Source organism: Mesocricetus auratus, unplaced genomic scaffold (genome assembly GCF_017639785.1).
Source record: "Mesocricetus auratus isolate SY011 unplaced genomic scaffold, BCM_Maur_2.0 Super-Scaffold_100014, whole genome shotgun sequence".
Lineage (NCBI taxonomy): Eukaryota > Metazoa > Chordata > Mammalia > Rodentia > Cricetidae > Mesocricetus > Mesocricetus auratus.
The window spans coordinates 6,877,367-6,890,997 of NW_024429197.1; the positions used below are offsets into that span (position 1 = coordinate 6,877,367).

A 13,631-nucleotide genomic window follows, 5' to 3' on the forward strand; every position below is an offset into this window, starting at 1 on the left:
GGTTGCGAGCCACGAAGTATGGGTGCTGGAAACTGAACTCAGGTCCTCTACAAGAGCATCCAGTGCTCTTAACCACTAAGCTGTCTCTCCAGCCCCTAAAGTTAGGGTGTCCATAAATGAATAACTTTTTGTAGAAGACAATATCTTCAGTGATAAATTATATTGGTTTTTTGTTTGTTTTATTCTGTTTTTTTTTTTTTTTTTTTTTTGAGACAGGGTTTCTCTGTGGCTTTGGAGGCTGTCCTGGCACTAGCTCTTGTAGACCAGGCTGGCCTCGAACTCACAGAGATCCGCCTGCCTCTGCCTCCCAAGTGCTGGGATTAAAGGCGTTCACCACCAACGCCCAACAAATTATATTGTTTGTTAGACAGGGAAAGGGCATGATTTTAGGTAGGTACAGTCTTTTAGGATCTGGTAAAGCTGAAAGAGTTGGTTATATTCAGTATTATTCCCGGATCTTGAAATGGAAGCTGAAAGTAGAAACGGTTGGTGGCACATCACTTCAGGAAGCTGTTACGAAAATGGTTTTCTTAAATAATTTTTCTTATTTTATTTTCCAGTGGCTTAAAGATTTTTATTTTAAAAATATGAAACTTACTTCTTAGTAACCTAAACATTTCAAAATTTTATAAAATCTTTAGAACATTATGTATATTTCATTTAAAATTATTTTTCGGGGCTGAAGAGATGGCTCAGAAGTTAAGAGCCATCTGGTTGCTCTTCCAGAGGTCCTGAGTTCAATTCCCAGCAACCACATGGTGGCTCACAACCATCTGTAACAAGATGTGGTGCCCTCTTCTGGCTTGTAGGCAGAACACTGTATACTTAATAATAAAATCTTTTTAAAAAGCTGTTTAAAAAATTATTTTTCATAAAGTGTTAAGTTTTAAATGTGTATAGGGAAATAAAAATCATTTCCCTGATATACTGCTACTAGGGAAACCTTTTAACTTCAGAGACCTTTTTGATGTATTCTAAGTACTGTGTTAAGAGTACTTTACGGGCCACTTGTGATTGTTCCCACATGGATTATAGTCAAACTGGTAAGGGTTAGTTTTGCTTTGTTGCTGTTGTGTATCTGAAGTTTGTGGAGTACTTTGATCTTTTCCATAATTTTATCACTGTAGCTCGATAAAGTTTTCCTATCCCCAAAACCTTAATCAGCAGATGTAAGCCTGGGCCTAATTGGGAGTAAAAGCTATGTTACCAGTTCATGTTCAGTAGACATAGTTCCTGGGCATCAGGTTGCTTAGTAGAGAACATTTATCAGAGAAATCATCCACCAAAAGATACAGTTACAACAGCCAGTATACCTGTAGTCCAGACAGCTTGGACTTGTATGAGCCCACCAGTTAAAACTAGCCAGGGCAACTTGGTATTGAAATACCCCTCCGTGCAAGCATCAAATCATGTAGAAAGTTGGTGTTTAGTGTTGGAAATTATAAGCATAAATTTTTCTCTCTGAATGGGACTTGTGCATCCTGTACAGTTAGAACAGCTGGGCAGTTGTAACCTTCAGGCTGTCAATATTGTTTCCTTTCGTTTCACATCACTCTGACATTCATGCTTATTGCTACCTTTCTTTCCCTCAATTTCAGGGTATCATTGGTTTGTGTTTTGTGCACATAGTACTGTCTATTGACTAAACGTAAACTCAAAATAATATTTTTCTTCTTATGTTATGAAAGATTGAATCCTGGTATGCTGCCTTACTGTGGTTACAACAGAGTAAGTGACTTTGGCCATTTGATTTCTATAAACAGGATCGTGTAGGTGGACGGGTTGCTACATTTCGAAAAGGAAACTATGTAGCTGATCTTGGAGCCATGGTAGTAACAGGTCTTGGTAAGTAATTTTAGTTTTATACTGCAGTAGAGACAGAAAGACCTTAAGTTTAAACCAATAGTTTCATAATACCCTGGGTTGTGTTAGTTTTCTTTGCCAGTAACACACCACAGACAGTGAGTCTTAAGGACACACCACAGACAAAGAGTCATAGGGACACCACAGACAAATCATAGAGACATACCATGACAAGTCAGGGACACACTGCAGACAGTGAGTCATAATGAAAGAAGTTAAGTAAGGCTTGATGGCATATACCTTTAATCCCAGCACTCAGGAGGCAGAAGCAGGCAGATCTCTGTGAGTTTGAGGTCAGCCTGGTCAACAAAGCAAGTTCCAGGACAGCCAAGGCTCTTATAAAGAGAAATCCTGTCTTGCAAAATCAAAACAAAAGAAAGAAGTTTATTTTCCTTATAGTTGTGGTACTAGGCCAAAGTGGCAATGATCTGATAGACTTCTTGATGATAGTCTCCAGGTACTTCAGGTCACATGGCAAGAATAGGGGCCTTTAGGTTTGTTTTTACGTGCCTTTAGGTTTCAGTCACCTAAGGCTAGTAAGATTCAGTCAAGTGGCTCGTTTGTCTTTTTTTTTTTTTTTTTTTTTTTTGGTTTTGGTTTTTTGAGACAGGGTTTGTCTGTGTAGCTCTGTCTGGCCTGGAACTCACTAAGTAGATCAGGCAGACCTTGAACTCAGAGTACTGTGATTAAAGGTGTCCTTGAACTGGGAAGTAAACTCCAGCCTGATTTTTGAGGGGGCAAAGTATATTCAAAGCATAGCAGGTCCTTATCTTCTGTTAGTAGGAGATAAATTGCCGAAATTTAATCGTACAAGTCCTTTGATACTGGGTATCTTTTTCTAACTCAAAGAAATTATCCTAAGGAAACACAGACAAGTGAACAATGTTGTGTTTAGATCATTTCCAACATGACTTTGTTTATAATGGTACTGCACTAGAAACCACGTTAGAAGATTAATTACTATATAGTAAAACATGTATATCTACTAAGACATATAACTCCGTAGCATAACAACATTTTTTATAATGTGTTACTAAGTAAAACTTTCATAGAATGGGTTATAAATCTCAGAAGGATCTATAATAAAATGTTAAGTTAGAGGATTATTAGTAATTTAACATTCTAGGGTTCCCTCTGTGTAACTGTGGATGTACTAAAACTTACCCTGTAGACCAGGCTGGCCTCGAACTCACAGAGATCGCCTCCCTCTGTCTCCTAAGTGCTGGGATTAAAGGTGTGCACCACACTGCCCAGCTAATTTAACATTTTATGTTTGTCTTATGTTTTTTTACTGTGAGCATTATTTTAGAAGATGTAATTGATACCCTACATTTTCAACCATTTTATTCATTTATTCTTTTGGCAAGGCTGCTAGGGATCCAACTCAGTGCATTTAATATGGGAGACAAACTCTAGTACTGAGCTCCATCCCTAGACCTTGCTTATTCTACAAGATGTCTCATTACATAGCCCAAACTGACCTTGAATACTCTATCCTCCTGCCTCAAAAATGCTGCAGTACTGGCATAGGCCACCAAGGCTGGGCTTAGCATTTTTATTTTGAGTAAAGGGATTTTGACTTTGAGATTTTTTTCTTTTCAAAGATATGCTGAATTTGTTCTTTTTTTTTTTTTTGCTTGTTTGTTTGTTTGTGTTTTTTTTTTTTCCCCTAGGAGGGAATCCCATGGCTGTTGTCAGCAAACAAGTAAATATGGAACTGGCCAAGATCAAGCAGAAATGCCCACTTTATGAAGCCAACGGGCAAGCTGTAAGTTGATGACAAAACTTCTTTGGTTCAGTTGAAAATACTTTCAGGGGAGTCTGTTACTGAGCATGGCATGAATATACAGACTGAGAAACAATTGGATTTTTCTGGTTGTTTTCTTAACTCAGCTGTATAGGAAAGAATGATGGTACATGTGCAAATTTACATGTGTGTTTAGGCATTTGTAAGTATTTACTGAAGGCTGGCCACTCACTTAATTGGCCCTGGCCAGTTATTTCAAGAGACCTGTGGAATTAACCGTAATTTTTCCTATTTCTGCACTGTGCATCCATTGTGTGCTTAAGCTTTGTGTGCTCTGTCACTTGGCTGTGTGTGTTTAGACTCAGGCTTTTGACAGGCTAATAAGTAGCCAAATGGTGATACTTACCCAGAAGTGGAGGTAGGTTAAAATGTTTATGGTCAGAGACCTAGGAGCTTCTTGTCCTTGGTGTGAGAGTAGCAGGAACATGGTGATGTGAAATGTGAGTAGGTGAGCCACGGTTAGACAGGCTTAGGCTGCCCTTGGCAGTCCTGATTTTGCAGGCATGAGAAAAGTTCAAGTTTGTGTTTAGCAGAAATTTGGCCAACTCCCCTGTCAGGATGAGAGCCCATTGTCTGAAACTGTAAGCATATTGTTAACTTTGTATTTTGAGGAAGAAAAGTTTGCTGCTTATTGCGTATGTCATGGCTTAGCTATTATTACCAAAGGTAAGACTCCCTACTCTTGAGTTTTTTGTGATGATCTCAAGGGACTTCCTTATTTATTCCTAGCTAGCTGTCTTAGGTTTTTATGACTTGTTGTTCTAGAATTGCTTTGGGTCTTGTCCACCAACATGTCCAGATTTCTTTCCAGAGCATGGGAGAGACAGCTAACAAAGTAAACAGAATAGAATGAGAGAGAAGGTATATGGGAGAGGTTAACTTACTGAATTACTTGATAAAAGTCAATAAAGGATATAAAGTTGAGTATCGTTGACAGGCTAATAAGTAGCCTTGGAAATAACCCCCCCCAATTTTATTGTTTAAAAATATTACAAAAGTAAGAAGAGTACTATACTGAACTCCCATTTTTCTAATTTTTTAATTTGTCCTGTTTCTGCTTTGGGGAGAGAAGGGTCTGAAGAGTCTATACCCAAAGGCCTATCAACAATACTACATTGGGGCAGATTTACTAAGAGTTAGGTAGAACCAGTTGCTACAGAGGAGTCGAGGGGCAAGTGGGTGTGTGGGACGGACTGTTGGGACAGTGTGAAAGGGTGAGCACACTTGTGAGGTGCAGTTAAGACTTCGGTCTGATTGCTCACTGAGGCTGAGGAAGGTAAGCAGGTGGAGAGGTCTCTGAGGGAAGGGTGAGTTCATCCTGGTGAGACAAGAAGACAAGTGGAGGGCCAGGTCTAGCTACGGAGGTGCTGGGAGTGGAGTTTGGAGCAGGGGAAGCGATAGGGTGACATAGAGTTGAGTAGCAAGAGCCTGGCTGGTGTAAGCAAACAAGGTAACCTGAACTGCCCTAGTGCTAAGATAACAGGCCTGTGCTACTCAGCACAGCTTAGCTGATGTTTTTGTCTTTGCTGTGTCCTGGATGGGACACAGGCCCTCAGGGTTCTAGGCAGTTGCTCTATCACTGATCCTTAGTGCTCAGTCTTTTGTGAGTTTGTTACTGGTGATTGCATTTCTGTAACAGGGTTTTTAAAACTGTGTTGTAAGTAGTATACTACTAGCAAGTTCTCCGTAAGCATGGTCACCAATCTCTCCTGTCACAGATAAACAGCTTGCATAAGAACACAGATATGTGCTACCAGCCATATTATAGAAGGTTGTTCATGATGTTCCAGTGTAAGCTTCTTATCTGAAGACCAGCCCTCTGGGCAGCATCTGACAGTTTGAAGAGGGATGTGAGGTTTTTTTCCCCATTTATTATTATTTTTTTTAGATTTATATATTTTATTTTATGTGTAGGGGTATTTGCCTGTATATATGTCTTTGCACAGTATTGTACCTGTTGCCCATGGAGGTCAGAAGAGGGTGTTGGATTCCCTGGGACTGGAGTTATAGATGGTTGTGAAATACCATGTGGGTGCTAGGTATTGTACCTGGGTCCTTCACAAAAGCAATAAGTACTCTTAACTGCTGAGCCAACTCTCCAGTCCTGGATATGTGGGGTTCCCCCCCCCCAGGTCATTTATTTGTATTTGGTGCTATATCCAAGTGATGATTCTTAGGCATTTTAGTTTTGGAAAGAGTTCTTTGTAGCTTTAAGTTCCTCTTGCCTTATGTAAGAAGCCATGTTAATGTCTGTTTTTCTGTCTCCAGTGGTATAGCTCAGTGAGAATGTGGAACTTTTGAATCTTAACTCTAACCTGTAGGCTAGCTTTTCACTTAAAGGATAGGTACAGAGAACCTTCCATGCATACCCTTATAATTACAAATGATGCTTTGAGGCTTTAGAAATAGAAAGAATTAAGTGGGTGGGTAGGGTTTTCTTTTTTTCCTTATTTTGCATAATGGAAAGCTGTAGCTCCCATGCATTTCCCTAAAATGAGATTCTGTATTCTTTGTACAACTTCAATCAAAATTGACCCAACACAGTGTCAGTCCTATAATTCCAGCTACTTCAGATACTGAGACGGGAAGATCATAAGTTCAAGACCAGCCTAGGCAATTGAAGTAAGCCCTGTCTCGAAATAAAAAGACTTAAGGGATGTATATAGCCCAGTATTCTAGGGTTCAATCCTTAGAGCCACAAAGGAGGGTAACAACTTGATGGTTCTCTTGTTTTAGTACATAGAGAATAAATAATTCTCCCATGTTATATAAGGCAGCAGTTACTCAAAGTTATGGGAATCACCAGACATGGTGGTGCATGCCTTTAATCCCAGCACTTAAAGGGTACATGCAGGTGGATCTTTGTGAGTTTGAGTCTAGCCTGGTCCAAGAACAAGTTCTAGGATAGCCAGAGCTACAAAGAGAAACCCTATCTTGGAAAAGTGGGGGCGGGGAGCACAGACATCACAGGTGGTGCTTGCTTAAGGCCACAGCTCCATACCCAGCCATTTTTGCTATAGGAAAAAAATGCAATAGGTGGTGTTTGCTGTTACTTTTTTTTTTTTTTGGTGTATGTATATGTGTGTGTGTGTGTGTGCAGGTGTGTATACATGTTTGGGGTTGTGAGTGTACATAAGAGGTTGGTGTCTCCCTCTCTCACTTTCCACCTTATTTTTGAGACAGGATCTCTCACGGAACTTGGAGCTCACTGACTTAGCTGTTTTGGCTGGCCAGCAAGCCCTAGGGATTCTCCTGACCCTGCCTCCCCTGCACTGTATTATATTTTTATGTGAATTCTGGGGTTCTAGACTCAGGTCCTCTGTTTGTGTGGCAGGCACTTTACAGATTTTTTTTTAGGGGGGGTGTTTCGAGGCAGGGTTTCCCTGTGGCTTTGGAGGCTGTCCTGGAACTAGCTCTTGCAGACCAGGCTGGTCTCAAACTCATAGAGACCCACCTGCCTCTGCCTCCGAGTGCTGGGATTAAAGGTGTGCGCCACCACCGCCCGGCTACTTTATGGACTTAAGCATCTTATCTCCCCAGCACCTATTGTTAACTATTAAAAACATAATGACAGCGATCTCTAAAATAATAATAGCTCACTGTTCTATGTGGTCCTACATGGGCAACTAGACTATTGAGCCTTCAGTGTTTGCCTTGACAGTGAAAGTTTTAACTGTTGGATATGTAAAACAGAGCATCTGTAACTGGCTTTTTTTGCGATGGAGTTAATATTTAAATGCATTAAAAAAAAGTTTGGGTTTCCCCCAGGTCAGTATTGGTTTGCCAATGGACATCTATGCTATTTACCATTTTCCGAATACCCCTTTCATTTCCAATTGAAATGTTAAAGTTAATGGAGAACAGCCTGGCTTCAGTGCTGTTCTCCTAATGTTGCCAGTGAAACCAATTAGCATCGCTGTAATTACTCACATGGGCAGAAAGGGATGGGCCTGGTTGCTGACCTCTTCACATAATCTCATAAGGCTGAACCTTGGGTCTAAGTGGGTACTGGACATGCAGTCTTATCATCTGATGTCAGTCAAATGTGGCAGTACTCCTTTGGTTTGAGTTTTGTTTGTTTTTGTTGTTACTGTTCTGTGTTTTCTGTTCTTTAATTTTTACTTTTGTTACTCACTGCTTTCTCACCACCACCCGCCTTTTTTTAAATTGTCCCTACCCCCTGACCATTTCCACGCCTTGACTTTCCCATTTTGGTCTCTGTACAGTCTGTTCCTTCCTTATTTCTCCAGCGGTTGCAGCTTCTAAGCTAGCAGAATGCTTCTGTCATGCTGTGTGTAAAGCCTTGATTTTACTGCTGTCATACAAAACTAAACTTGACGTGGCTGTTGGGCTGTTATTTACAGTTTATTTCTCCCTCTGCTGCACTGGTTAAAAGGACACTGTCAAGGTATTTTTTCATAATTTTTCAAATCATTTTCTTCACTGTTTACAGTAACCCATTAAAAGCTTAACACTTAAATCGTTTCCTTTCAATGATCCTCTCCATCACACATTCACTCTGGTTTGTTGTTGTAGAGTTGCGCCTATATGTTGGGCTGGTGCTGTTTGAGTTTTTGTCATTGAAAGCGCATGTAAACATCAGTTTTTTCGTGGGGAGTGTGGGTGGGAAAGGGGGAGTGTAATGAATCAAGCTGCCGCTCAGAAAACAGAGGGAAGAAACAAAAGGTCAATTTGGTCCCTCTAACCTTGACAGTGTCCCTTTAAATATCTCTCTACCACCACCCTAGACCCAGTTACTGAACCTGAGTGCTGGGTATCTCTCAGTATAAACTCCTTTATGTGACTGTCACTCTAACCACAAAGATTAAAGCTTGTCTGAAGCAAGCCATCCAGTTGGCATTAGAAGAGCTTTAATCTGTCCCATTTGCGTTCTGGTGTTTTGGCGCATTCGGCCCCATGATAGAGGGGTCTAGTCCCTCTTGCTAGAGCGTCCTCTTGTGAGGCATTTTAAGAAATCTGCATAGAAACACTCCAGGAAAAGCAGTCTTGTGGTTGACATGGCACAGCTATGTAGAGTTTATATTGAAGTGTGGTTGTAGAGTGCTAGAACCATCTTCTGTAGCACATTGCAGGGTTGCAATGGAGATAGCAAGTTCCTGGGAAGAATTTCATTTTGAGCTACTCTGTACATGGCCATCACATCTCTGAGAAAAAGTAACTGATGAGAACGTGAATGAGATTCGTGACAAGAGCTGAACAGCTCTCATAGGTGCAATCAGAGCAAGCAGGACCATCGCCAAGAGCTCTTCTTTCATGGTAGAAATGGGTTGTCCAGATCCTCTGATCCACCAGCCCCTGGGACTGAATGACACCACTCATCTGAAGCCTGCTTCTTACCTCATTTCTCTACACAAACTGGATTATTGGAGTTTAAGTTTCATTTAGACTGGGAATAGTTGATTCTCTGTGAGAGCCTCCTCTGTCCTTGAGGTAGTAAGCACGATCCTGATTGTCACTTGTATCTGTTGTGTTCACAGATCCAAAGCAGAGCTGCTTCAGCCCCTTCCCCTTCTCTTTTAGTAAAAGGTACCCTGTTTTGACAGGTTGTCTTTGCCACACCAGTGGCTCATCTCATGGGGTTACCTGTGAGGGGTGTGGTCAAGTGCAGAATTGAAGTGTTTCCTGTGAGAGGTGACCTCTTACATGGTGATCTTGTCAGTAGTCACTTCCTACCAAACACCTCAGGCTTGGTATTTACTAGGCTTGTCTTAGTGCTTTGTCTTCTTATTCCCTGTTTTAAGTTGATTGCAAAGTAAAGTTTGTATTTTAAATCCCATTTCCCACCCAGTGTCCAGCCCTGGCAAAGGATGCTTATCTTAGACATGCTTTGTTGTCTCTTGCTGTTGCCATGAATCCAGCAGTGGGACTGCAGATAGAAAACTTCAGGCAAAGCTAAGATATAGCAGAAGAAAGGTGAACTGATGCTGTCATTACTGCACAGAATGGTCTAGGTCAGCTGGAGGACTGCTTGGAAGTATATTCCCTTCCTCTACCACAGCAGCGGCCAGACCTTCTGGTAACTGTGTTATTCCTAGTCTTACAGCTTTGACTGACATTCAGCTCTGAAGCTGAGAACCCATTATCATCATGTAACAGAGTAAGATGCTGTTGTGTTGTTGTCAATATCATGGATTTGACTATTTCCTACTGTCCCCTGAAATTCTTTCATCTTTGAACAGGTAACTTGAGCCTCCTCTTCCACTTTGCTTTTATTTTGGAAGGTCTTCAGTCGTGTGATCATAGTCTTGTTCTCTGGGACTTTCTAGTGTGTCCTTTGCATGTCAGCCCCGCTCAGCTCAGTGGACCCTGTGCTTCATGTGTCTTCAGCTAGTGCCATTGCAGGTCTTGTAGCTGTTAGTGTAGGTTGATTCTGAAGGAGAGGGGGAAATACTTCAGGCCTGAAACATTTCATATCTCATTTAAATGGATTTAACCACTTCATAGAAAAAGTCAAATCATTGTCCTCAAAGGCTTTCCTTTGAAATACATATTTTGGCCTCTTAAACTCTAGAACATTTTTGTGTGTTCATGAATGATTGTGCTTAGTTTGATAAGGACCAACTCTGCTATACTTCATATTTTCAGGTTCCAAAAGAGAAAGATGAAATGGTAGAACAAGAATTTAACCGGTTGCTAGAAGCCACCTCTTACCTTAGTCATCAGCTAGACTTCAACGTCCTCAATAATAAACCTGTATCCCTTGGCCAGGCATTGGAGGTTGTCATTCAGTAAGTACTTTGAAACTGTTTATCATTTACAGCTCCATTTACAGACTCCTATTTATATTTTAAGATTTTAATATTTCTTATTTGAACTAATTATATATATATATATATTCATGTGAATTTTTAAATTCCAAAGTCAGGACTAGAGAGATGCCTTAGTGGTTAAGAGCACTGGCTGCTCCTTCAAAGGTCCTGGGTTCAGTTCTTAGCACCTGCGTGGCAGCTTATAACCATCTGTCACTCTAGCACCAGAGGATGTGACACCCCCTTGCCTACTGCATGTGTGGTGCACAGACATACAGTCAGGCAAACACTCAAGAATAGAAAATCTTTCAAAATAAAATAAATTCCAAAGTAAAACATTTAAAACAATTTTCAGTTCTAAAATGTATCACTTTGATGCATGTTATTTTGTTTATCTTATAGGTCAGGTAACACACAACCAGCTAACTTTCTTGTCTTGGCCCTCGGTGTTTGGCTGGGCACCTGTTTTGTGTTATAGAGCTGGGCCACATGCATTGTCTCTGGTTTTTTGAGACAGGGTTTCTCTGTATTGTCTTGGAGGCTGTCCTGGAACTCCCTTGGTAGACCAGGCTGGCCTTGAACTCACAGAGATCCGCCTGCCTCTGCCTCCCAAGTGCTGGGATAAAAGGCGTGTGCCACCAACGCCCAGCCATGCATTGTCTCTTACAGGCTGCAGGAAAAGCACGTCAAGGATGAGCAGATTGAACACTGGAAGAAGATAGTGAAAACTCAGGAGGAGCTGAAGGAGCTTCTTAATAAGGTAGAGCTCTGCACTCATGGGTTCCATAGCCACCCCCAAAACCCGAAACAAGGATACTCCTCTTACTTAAAGGCCTTTCTGGAGTTTCTCCTCCACGGAAAGGCGCTGCCCGTGTGGTCTCCTTACCCTTACTAACTGCAGTTTGGTTGGTCACCATATCTGCTGAGGTCTGGGGTTATAGCAAGATCAGCTGTGCTGGGGCCAAGTGTCCATTGACAAAGAAGATCTGGTCAGCTCATTCATTGCTGTCATTGTCTCTCTTGATGCCAATCCTTCCACCTCCGCTCCCTAACTGAGGTTTCTGTCACCACCTTCTGAGTTCCAAGTTCCAGATGATACAGATACAGTCAGATATTTCTTTTTATTCTACCAGCTGCAAAAGATCCCAGCTTAGGGAGAAATGATTTGTCAGCTGGGGAAGGGCAGGACCTTACTCTTGTTAGGCTTCCTGTCACTAGGAGTTCCAGCCTACCTCTGTGTGGACTGTGGGAAGGATTGAAGAGTGACTGAGAATTGCCAGTTGGCAAACAACTGTGGGCCAGGCTTCAGCATCCTTTTGGTACTTGAAAAAACTAACGTTAGAAATGATTGCAGAAAGTTCTTTGTGTGATGAACTGACCTTGTACATGTTTTAAAAAAAAGGAATGGGGCTGGAGCAATGGCTCAGTGGTTAAGAGCACAGCTGCTCTTCCAGAGGTCCTGAGTTCAATTCCCAGCACCCAGATGGCAGCTCACAGCTGTCTGTAACTCTGGTTCCAGGGGTTCTGACACCTCACACAGACATACATGCAGGCAAAACATCAATGCACATAAAATAATAAAAAAGGGAACAAAGCTGGGCATAGTGATGAACCTGTGTTGATTTCAACACCTAGGGGGCTAAGGCAAGAAGGGTTGTGATTTAATCTATCTTAGTTATCTGATAGTGTTGTGGAAACCTCTGTTAATCTCTGTTCCCCCCCCCCCCCCAAATAGCATGGTACAGAATCAGGAATTCAGAAATTCCAAGGCTCTTTCATAACATTGTACAGGGAAAGCCGATGCCAAGGGCATATGCTCTTTTGAAATGAATTACACTGCTATCTAATATGAAGAAAAAATTACTTGGTTTTTTTGCTTTTCAAGATGGGTTTCTCTGTATAGGTCTAGCTGTCCTGGAACTCGCTCTATAGACCAAGCTCACATCTAATTCATAGAGATCTGCGTGCCTCTGCTGGGATTAAAGGCATATGTCACCACCAACTGGCTAGTATGCAATTTTTTACCTTTTCATCTTAGATGGTAAATTTGAAGGAGAAAATTAAAGAACTCCATCAGCAATACAAAGAAGCATCAGAAGTGAAGCCGCCCCGAGATATTACAGCTGAGTTTTTAGTGAAAAGCAAGCACAGGGACTTGACTGCCCTCTGCAAGGTTAGTTCCACGCTGCCCTGAAAAGGAATGTAGAGGTGGGAAGCCCATGACAAGTGTCTGTACTATGCAGAGGATGGGTTGATGCCTAAAGAGCCATGGAGAAGAGTAAATAGCTCAGTATGGTGTGGATTGCTATTTCCTGCATAGTTTTTATCCTGACATTGAGAATGGTAATGTGTGTGGAGTCTGAATTCAGACTGTGTGGTTTCAGTATCTCACACGATGTCCCCTAGCACCTTGGCCTTCTTAGTCACCTCATCTGCAACATGGTATTAGTGATACATAGCTTGGAGAATCCTTGTGAAGCTTAAATGAACTGTGGTTCTAAGGAATCCCACACCAGGACCATGACAAGTGCTGAGATCGTGGTAACCAATGTGGTTCACATCCTTGTTTTGAGTGTGCCAGTGCGCTCACCATTTCTCCTCCTGCCTCATCTTATCCCAGGTTCATAGCTGCTTCCAGAATAAAAAACATCCCTGAGGTTTGACCCCAGGCTTAAACTGAATCATATTTTGTACACATACTGAGCAGGAAATGTGTTACATATAAACTAGGTGAATATTCGACCATTGAGACTAACTTTTTTAAAAATTTCTGTTAGGAATATGATGAATTAGCTGAAACACAAGGAAAGCTAGAGGAAAAACTTCAAGAATTGGAAGCAAATCCCCCAAGGTGAGGAAAGAAACTCATTGAGAATGACAGCTTTACTCTCTCTCCTTCTTATGTTCCCGTTTGAGAAGGAAGATGACAAAACAAGGAGCTTTTACTAACAGGTTATTATGTGATGGATGGACAATATGTACGATCACGGGGATGTGGTTGGGTTTGTAGTCCCTACTCTTACATTTTAGTGTGTGAGATGTTCTTTGTATCTAAAATTAGCTCTTCTTTATAAACTCGGTATTGAGATAAAGCTGTCCAGCTGTCCTAGATGTAAATTGTCTTTGGGTGTGATTTTTTTTTTTAAAGGTACTTTTGTTTTACACTGAAAAGATTTGGGGGACTAGGACTT

General features: G+C 41.4%; 1 protein-coding gene across 4 annotated transcripts in view; it reads left to right on the forward strand.

Moving 5' to 3' along the window:
• The window catches only part of Kdm1a (lysine demethylase 1A), a 53,487-nt gene that overhangs the window by 32,681 nt on the left and 7,175 nt on the right, over window positions 1-13,631 (forward strand). For 2 of the 4 annotated variants that reach the window (XM_005081009.4, XM_013121260.3), the window contains 7 exons: window positions 1,764-1,845; window positions 3,537-3,631; window positions 8,067-8,078; window positions 10,277-10,419; window positions 11,110-11,200; window positions 12,479-12,613; window positions 13,218-13,291. In XM_005081009.4, coding sequence (XP_005081066.2) covers window positions 1,764-1,845; window positions 3,537-3,631; window positions 8,067-8,078; window positions 10,277-10,419; window positions 11,110-11,200; window positions 12,479-12,613; window positions 13,218-13,291 — 632 coding nt within the window. The remainder of the gene's footprint in view (window positions 1-1,763; window positions 1,846-3,536; window positions 3,632-8,066; window positions 8,079-10,276; window positions 10,420-11,109; window positions 11,201-12,478; window positions 12,614-13,217; window positions 13,292-13,631) is intronic. The other 2 variants (XM_005081010.4, XM_005081011.4) reach the window with 1 other exon arrangement.